Here is an 8974-nt window from a genome sequence, read left to right as displayed (position 1 = left end):
TTTTTTTGGCCTCCACCAAAATATTTAGGTCTCAGTGTTGAAATGTTTTCTCAGCCATTCCTTTCATGGTAAAGGTCTTGCCTCTGGTCGGCCTGCAGCTTCTCCGTGGAGTTGGCATCTCCCCACTCCCCAGCTGTGGTCCACCCTTGCCAATGGAGAGGCCGTGGGAGAAAAATTCAGACCAGCAGGCTCTGATCTTTTACAGGGGCGCTGGAGCTGCCCCACCCATCTTCTGGTCCAGGGAGAGCTGGGCCTCCTGCCTGGTCACCTTGAGAGCGAGGCAGCCAAACCACACCAAACTCACTTGCCACTGAGTCAAGGCTGGCTCATCGCGAGCCCACAGGACAGGGTAGAGACCTGTCCCTGTGGGTTTCCGAGACTGTAGCTCTTTACAGACATAGAAAGCCCTGTGTTTCACCCGCTGAATGGCTGGTAGGTGCCCACATCTGGCCTTGGGGTTCACAGCTCAGTATGTGAACCCATACTGAGTGAGCCCACTGCCACCAGGCCTCCTCACCGGGAACAAAAAGCTCAAATACTTGCTGTGACCCTATCGGACAGGGTAGAACTGCGCCTGTGGCTCAGGAGTAGAAAGCCTATCTTTTTCCTGCAGAACAGCTGGTGGTTTCGAACTACTGACTTAGCAGTGAGCGGCCCAATGCATAACCACTATGCCACCAGGGTTCTTATGGAGAAAGAGAGGTGTTGCTGAATTACAGCAAGACAACCAGTGTTCTCAGATCATGGCTCTCCTTTCTCTCACCTCCACTTTCTGGAGCACTGGGCATAGATGGAAGGACTTCTTGTCTGTTTCCATCGTGGCCGGGTTTGAAGTTCCAACAGCACATATTCTCTGGGCCTTTAGGAGGGCAGACATGTGGTCTCCCTCCCTCCCTCTGCCCCCTTCAGGCCTGTACACATTAGAAGAAACTGACCTGCCAGTGATCCCCAGGCGGTGGGCTGGGGTGCCCCTCCACCCCATCACTCCCCACCTAAGGTAGGAGCCTGACCTGGAAATACCCACTTCTGCTTGGCATCATGAGAGCAGCTGTAGACATTATGTAAGGAAATGGGCATAGCCGTGTTATTTACCAAAACAGACCCTGGGCCAGATGTAGCCTAAGGGCTATAGCTGGCCAACCCCTGCTGGCACCCATTGCCATTAGCGGTGCCAACGTGCACAACCCTGTAGGGCACAGTGGAACTGCCCCATCAGGCTTCCAAGGCCGTCGCCATAGCCCTCTCCCGTGGAGCACAGGTTCGGCCCAGACCGTCCACCTTTCAGTTCTCGGCTGTGCACTTTAACCTGGGCGCCACCAGGTCGCTTTCCTGGCCCTTCCATGACATCTCATAACCAGTCAGGAACCTCGATGAGGCAGGCGGCTCACGATTGGCCACTAACCTAAAAGTTGGTGAATCAGACCTACGCAGCGGTTCCACGGAAGAAAGGCCTGGCACACTGCTTCCATAAACATCACAACCAGCACGTGGGGTCATCCTGGGGGGGGGGGGGGGCGCGAAGGGCTGGCCCTGGCAGCCAGCAACACAGTAGTGCCTTGTTGTCAAAGAAGGAGAAGGCAACTTAGTAAATAGAGCTGGATGCAGGAAGGGCTCGAAGTGGTTACGGAGTGAATGCATGAACCTGGCACACTGACGGCATGACCCTCCCCACACACACACACTCCCCCATACACACATGAGCCTGGCCCTCCCCCTTACGAAGGGGTGACCGGCAGGCTCGGTTCCTCCCTGATGCGAGAGGAGCGAGGTAGGGTGAGGTAGCCCCTCTAACCACGCCCTTGTTCCCTTGGCTTTCAGAAGAGGCGCTGAAGCTGCACAACGGGCCACCCCATGGCGCCTACATGGAGCAGAACTTCCAGGGCCTGAACCCCGTGCTCAGCCTGCCCCTGAGCCCCGCGCAGGTGGAGCAGGCGCGGCGGCACGCAGCCTCCACAGGCGCAGTGCTGGAGGGCTGGCTGGACTCCCTGGTGGGCAGCATGTGGACCGCCATGGACATCTGTACCACCGGCCCCACCGCCTGCCCCGTCATGCAGGCCTGCAGCCAGACTGCCTGGAGCTCCTTCAGCCCTGACCCCAAGTCGGAGCTGGGGGCCGTCAAACCCGATGGACGCCTCAGGTAGCACTGGGCCGGTGGGCCACGACAGGATCCCAGCCGAAAGCACCCAGCTCATGGTGGGGCCTCGCTGGGGTGCCCCTGGAGCCCAAGCAGGGCTGCCCATGACTGACCTTTGCCAGAGCAACTCCTGGGAGCGGGGCTGCTGCTTCCAGGTATCCTGGCAGTCTCAGCACCTCTGGGCGACCCTCAGCCCTACGGTTTCCCTTTCCGCCCCTTCCAGGGACCTCGCCCACACACAGGCAATTTTTTAGACCTTTGTTTTCAGCAACAGGACCCTGGGCACGAAGTGGAAGTTCGGGAACAACTGAACCCCAAGGGCTGCGGGTGAAGCAGCAGGGGTGGGGTTCTTCTCCCAGCTCAGCCCCTGGTGGCCCCCGGGCCCAGGGCACCCCACGAGTCACCTCTTCAGAGCCCAAGGTCTCTGCCAACCCCAGTTTGACAGCACTGCCCAGACCATGGGGCCCAGCTTAGCCTGCCCTTTGGCTCGCCTCCCTGATCCTCCTGGCCAGGAAATCCTTGTGACAGGCCTCTGGAAGTCACAGTCACGAGTCCTCCCCCGCAGGACAGCAGGCTGGGAAGGGCCTCAAGCCTTCCCCGACCCACCTCCTTTGTAACCAGCTGGGCAGGACAGCCTTGGGAAGGGGCATGGCTGAGGTCACCCAGAAGGGAGGCTGCCATCTGCCCAGAGTTCCAGGCGACACCTTCCCTATCGGGTTGCCCCAGGAGGTGGTGCAGGGAGTGGGGGCTATGTGTGAGGGTGAGCATCAAGCCCCCTGTCTACTCAGGGGTCCAGAGATAAGATTACAGCCCCTGGAGGGGCACCCCACAGCATTAGCCAGGCCTTCACACATGGCGAGTCCCGTGTGCAGGGTTGCTGGCACAACCAGGCTCTTCACTTTCAGGGAAAGGCCTTTCAGAGTCACTCCCATCGTCCTCCCAGGCGCCCACAGGCCCGCCTGGCGGGCAGACTCGGAGCGGGAGGCTTGAGTGTCCGGCTGCTTAAAAATTAGTGTTGATCGGCACGCCCCTGGGAGAAGCCACGCCCCAGGTCACAAAGCACCCTTACTGTGATGAGGCAGACCTTGTCTTTCTCTGCCAGCATGGTTCAAAGGTACCGTGGGCATGAGGAGGGCACCTGTCTGCTGTGTGGGCCCCTCCCATCCTCACCCCCAGCAAGGCAGGATGTCCTTCGGGCAATCAAGGGTACAGAGAAGGGACACTTTAGATATTTATTATTTATATGTTTTAGTCCATGACTAATTAGTAGGTGCTGTTTTTGCAGCTTGTCGATTATGTTCTTACTAACTAAAGCTGCCTTTGTTCACAAAAGGCCCCTCCCCCCTTCCTCCATCTCTCTCTTGCCCCTACCCTCTTCTCTCCCTCTGTCTCTGTCTGTCTGCCCCCGCCATTCTCCTGTCCTCAGAGTAAAGCACACCATGAGGGAAGGTCTGAGCGGCCTCGCCCCGTGTGCACCTGGGTCTGCCTGCCTTTGGGAACACGGGAGTCCAGCTTCTCCTCACCCGGGCGTCAGCACCCACTGCCCTGCCCTTCTTGGGGAGTGTTTTCCAAGCCCATCCAGAGGGCACCACAGGAGAAGCCTTGTGGGTGCAGAGTGCCCTGCAGAGGGCTGGGGCTGTCCCGCACCCCCGGCCACCTGCAGCCAGCCTGGCAGAGGGAACAGGCTCTTCCTGAGCCCGGGAGGAAGGGGGAGACCCAGCTTAGGAAGAGGGTGGTCAGACCGGCTGGAAGTGGGCATCCTTAGCAATGGCTCAGGGGATAGGCTTACAAACTCTGTGAGCCAGAGCCTGTGCCAGGGGGGTCCCAGAATCCTGGCTGTCGGCGTCCTGGGGACACTACTTTCCCGCCCCATGCCCACCCCTGCCTGGCCACTGGGTGTCTTATTTCCCCAGCCTTCTTCTCGGTGGCTTTGGGGGCGCACCCTGACATGTCACTGCACGCAGGGTCTGTAGACACTTGCACATATCCCGCTGCCACTGTGACGGTGCTTCCCTGCGGGGCCAGTGGAGAAGGGCACACATGGCTGTCTCGGGGGCCAGGCAAGAGTGTCGCTGTGGTCACTCATGGTGGACAAGGAGAACTCTGTCCAGGCCGAAGTGCCTAGTGTGAGGGTGATCGTTTCCTGAGATACGTCATCCCCTGACTCGGGGTGTCCTCCCCGCCTGGGAGGACACGCCTGGAGTCTGGTAGCCAGCTGTCACAGCTGCATAGGAGGGTTTCAGAAATGCCTCTGCAGCCTGGGGGATGAGTCAAGGCCCCGGGGGACTTGGGATTGGGGTAGAAGGCAGCACTCAGTGTCTCTGCCCCACTTCCACCCGCCCAGCAAGCTCGGGGCAGACGGCCAGCCTTCTGAAGCCCACGCACTGGTCATTGCCATGAAGACAGCTATAGGCCTCCAAGGGAGAAGGTCCCCGTGCTTTACACAGTGCCCTGTCCACCTCTTCAGAGAATGACCCTCTGGTCAGAGTGCCATGGCCCGCCACTGCGGTGGGTTTAACCTCAGTGCTGGCAGCGCTCAGAGAGGAGGAGCCAGGCCAGTACTCAGGCCTGCGGTTCCTCATGGTGTGCACCTGGGCTCAGAGGAAAGACCCTGCACCCTTCTGGGTCTCCAGCTTACAGGGTGGGGGGGGGCCTGTCAGAGACTGGCTAGAACCTTGATCTCACCCCCAGGCCGGTGCAGATAAAGGCAGTAGTGGTGAGGTGTGGGACACGAACCAATCCCCCATTCCCAGCCATGTTCACCGGGACTCCAGGGCTCCAAACAGCACGAAGGCAGAGGCACAAGGAAGAGCTGTTGGTGGTTGCCAAAGGCCACCCCCACCCCTGGGTCAGAGCCACCCTCTTGAGTAGTTGGGAACGGGTCCCCTGTAGAGCTCAGAAGACAAAGATTGGTGAGTGAAGCTGGTTCCCGGAAGACAAAGGGGAGTGATGGAGACTGGGGAGCTGGGCTCAGTCCCAGCTCAAGTCTCCGACCCATCCATAGCACCAGCCACAGCTCAGCCCAGCGCGCAGTCACAGTGTAGCAGGATCACCCCCAGACTGTTAACAAGAAATGGGATTTTTAAGTGTTGCGTTTCGCTCTCCCTCTTTAAGCAGCCAGGAAGTCGAAGGAGGGAGCGGGTGTTGCCAGTTCAGCTTGTGCACACCTGCTGCCTGGGAAGTGACGGAGCATGAGGTGAAGGCATGGGAGTAGCAGCTTAGAATCTCTTCCTGCAGTTTGCTCCCCCACCCCCCAGAGAAGAGCCCGTGGAGAAGCATATCCTGTGAGGGCTGGCAGGGGCAGCTCTCCAGGTCCCGAGGCCAAGACAGCCGTGCCCAAGGCAAGACGAAATGGAATCAGAGACCTCAGCTGCCCGCCTTAGGGCAGTGTTTCCCAAAGAAGGCAGGGCCACCTGGCAGGATCCAGGGGCGCCGCGGAAACAGATACCAACTCGCTATCCTGGATTACGCGCTGTAGTACAAACGTTGTCATTGCCAGGGCAAAGCCCTGAATCATTTTGTCTGAGAAGGGCGTTAGGCCAAATAAGTTTGGGGAGCGGCTCACATCTGTCCAGGCTCACACCTTGCAGGGTGCCATGTGCAGCCAGCCGGCCAGGGCCAGTACAGGAGAAGGGTGATGACAGGTCAGGCCCCCGGCTCTCTCCAGAGCCCCAGGATCTGTTTGCAAAGAAGCCATGCTGACCTCTGCGTGTCGGGGTGCTTGAGTCAGCCCTGTCCTCTCGGCTTCTGCCTCAGTGACCTGACTTTGCCCAAGGGTCTACCGCAGGGGCTACCTCACTGTGTCTATTGAGAAGTTTACCTGGGTGGGGGAAACAAAGGTGTCCGACATCTCCTTCCAGCTGAATGTACAATCTATGCAACTGCCCCCTCTCTATCTGTCTGTCTCTCTCTCCCCCGCCCCTCTCTGTCTCTGTTTCAGAAGTATTATTTTTTTACCTTGCAAACAAGATACTGTATAGGACCCTCTCAAGACTGAGGAGGGCTCTCCCGCACCACCTGTGTCTACCCCGCAAGCTATCTTTGGTTTAGTTCACGCAGGGAGAAAGTGGTCCTCCCTCCCCTCTCCACTGAGCTGGGAATCCCCTGACTGCCTCCTCTCCTAGACGCAGCTCCACCCCTCTGCCCTCCCTGCCTAACATCCTGGCTTCTCCCTGCCTCTCCTTACTCCACCCTGCTTCTCACCCCACCCCCACACACAAAGCCTTAGGTTCCTCCTTTTTGAAATGTGGCCTTAACATTATTTTTGGAAGCTGACGAGCCTCTCCCTCAGATTCCTGCCAATGTCCCAGAAGGAAACGCGATCAGAGCATGCGCAGCTCCTCCATCCCCACGCCAGGGGCTGCCAATTTGCAGTTTGCAGATGCAAAAGACATCACAAGTGTTATCTTTCAGGAAAAAAAAAATATATATATATAAAACCATATATATATGGTTCTTCTATCTTCACCCAAGATGAAGGCTTGGGTGCTCAGAGGAACCCTAGCCAGCTCCTTCAACACTCCATGGGGCACAGGGCCCCTGGACCGGGCTGGCTTAATGGCTAGCAGAGTGCTCCTGTGGCTCCCAGAGCCCCTGAAGCCTGGTGACTTCATGTACTTCAAGGGTCAACCAGGAGAGGTTCCCAATTTATCTCTGTCCTTCCTGGCTGGCAAGGGATCGAGGTAACTATCCTCAGCGGATGGGTAGTGTTCTCCCGGGAATCGCCTTCCCTGCTACTTCTCCTCCCATCACGCCCCTGCGGATGGAGGCCAGAGACCAACCCCAGGGTCTCCACAGGGGCTTCGCTGGGATCGAGCGCGCTGGTCTCTGTCTTACTGCTCTTCATTGGCATTCTCGTGTTGCCCACCGTGTCCGTCTGGGGTTCACAGGCCTCACCGTAAGTCATTACCGTCCTTCCGTCCTTTCTCTTGTTCAAAGACGTGGTGATACAGTTTTCTAAAATAACTATTTTGTTATAGATCACGATATGCATAAACCTGTACAGAAATATTTTGTAACGGATGGATTTTTTTAAAGAGAGAATCTGTAAATAAGGTTTTAAAGAGAGAGGCTTCAAATGGCACACACTAAAAGATGTAGATATTTTGCTATTTATTTAAAGACGAATTTTAAGAGAGATTGAACTATCTGAAATTGACCCGTCGTCACAGTTCTGACCCTCCGAATGCGTGTTCCCACAGGTAGAATGTGGGGCCCGGAAGTGAATGCACACCCTCCCCTCCCCCGTTTTTTGCTCCTTTTCTGTCTTTTCATTTAGCAGGGAAAAAAATCAAAAACAAAACCAACCACCACAACAAAAAAATGTGTGCCTTAGCTGTATTTTTTTTGTCTAGGGGAGTTTGTTTCTGTCTGACAAAGCAAAATTTTTTGCAGAAAACAGTGGATGTATTAAATACTGTATCATACCAAAAACACCGCAGGTGTATATAAATGCTTCTGTCATACTGTGTTTTCAGATGCAGAATTTTAAATAACAACAATAAATCTGTCTTTATGGAACAGCCACTGCGTGGCTTCTTTTTTTCCAGCAATGTTGTGCCTCTCAGGTGACAATCGGCCGCCAGGTACATGATGGTTGGCGGTTCGAACCCTCGGCACCTCTCCACAGAGGGAGGCCGAGGGTGCGCTTCTGTGAGAATCACAGCCAAGAAAACTCTGTAGAGCAACCGAGATTCCACCCCGGAAGGCCAGGGCTCGGCTGGAGTCAGAATTGGCTCTCTAGTCACGAGCTGGTGTGGTCTGGTACTGTCTGCCCTCGTCTGCCCAGTCCAAGCAAAACAAACACACCACTGCCCTCGAGGCCATGCCGACTCACAGCCACCCTCTAGAACAGAGCTAACTGCCCCTGCGAGTTTCTGAGACTGTCACTCTTTATAGGGTATACCTGTCCTCTCTCAGAGGGGCTGGTGGTCTCCAACGGGTTGCATTGCAGTTTGCAGTCAAATGTGAGACCACTCCTACTGCCCAGCCGGTCCCCCAGTCATAGGGATACTCGATAGCTTTTCTTCTGAACTGGGAAACTTTAGTCTCCGGGACAAACCTGGAGGCATGGGCCCTCCCTCTTGTCAGGAAAGGCTGCTACCACAATGAGGAGTTCCTTCCGGGGTGGTTTCCATGGTTACCAGGCTCTCCTGCTAATTAAACAGCTGGAGGTTCAAGTCCACTCCGAGGAAGAAAGATTGCACACCTGGCAATCGGATCCCCGCCAGGGACAACCTAGGGAGCACAGTTCCACTCAGACACACACAGGTCTCCAGGGTCGGAGTCGGCTGCTGACAGTTGGTACCATGGAGGATGCCCTAGCTGAGGCCCAGATGGAGGGCAAGGAAGGGATGTGCCAGTGCTCTCTACCCAACCAGCTGCTGGTTCAGCAAACCCATGTCCTTGTCATGGCACAGCTGGATGTATATTTCCAACTCCCCTGTTCCAGGTGAGGTCATGTGACCACCTCCTGACCAGTGGGTTGTGGGTACGTGACACCTTTTGACCGAGTGAAAATCTTCCCCAACAGTCGCATCTCAAAGGCTTTGAATCCTTCCGATGGGTGTCATCTGCTCATTGGCCTAGTCTGCTGTTCTCAGAAACTTCCCGAGCCCCAGTCTACAGGAGGGCGGAGCCCGGTCCTCCAGAACGACCAGTGGAAGCCCCCCTGAGTCACCCAGGGGCCTGTGACATAGAAAGGACGGAGCATGTCTTGTGCGGTGCCACAGAGAATGTATTTGTTAACACCACATAACCTGACCTGAGCAACCCCATCTGGAAGTGGAGACGCACGCAGGTGTTCCTTTGGAAAAGTCATAATGCTAGCTCCTTCATCTC

At 56.4% G+C, this 8974-nt stretch overlaps 1 protein-coding gene across 1 annotated transcript in view; it reads left to right on the top strand.

Moving 5' to 3' along the window:
* XYLT1 (xylosyltransferase 1) overlaps nt 1-7656 on the top strand; it is a 224481-nt gene extending 216825 nt beyond the window's left edge. The window contains exon 13 of the mRNA XM_045286007.1: nt 1819-7656. Within this exon, the coding sequence (XP_045141942.1) occupies nt 1819-2141 (323 nt within the window). The 3' untranslated portion in view covers nt 2142-7656. The remainder of the gene's footprint in view (nt 1-1818) is intronic.
* Nucleotides 7657-8974: the final 1318 nt, after the last annotated feature.

Source organism: Echinops telfairi, unplaced genomic scaffold (assembly GCF_000313985.2).
Source record: "Echinops telfairi isolate 266 unplaced genomic scaffold, ASM31398v2 ScPeMD7_5;HRSCAF=22, whole genome shotgun sequence".
In the NCBI taxonomy this organism is placed as follows: domain Eukaryota; kingdom Metazoa; phylum Chordata; class Mammalia; order Afrosoricida; family Tenrecidae; genus Echinops; species Echinops telfairi.
This window is presented reverse-complemented; position numbering and strand designations above follow the sequence as displayed.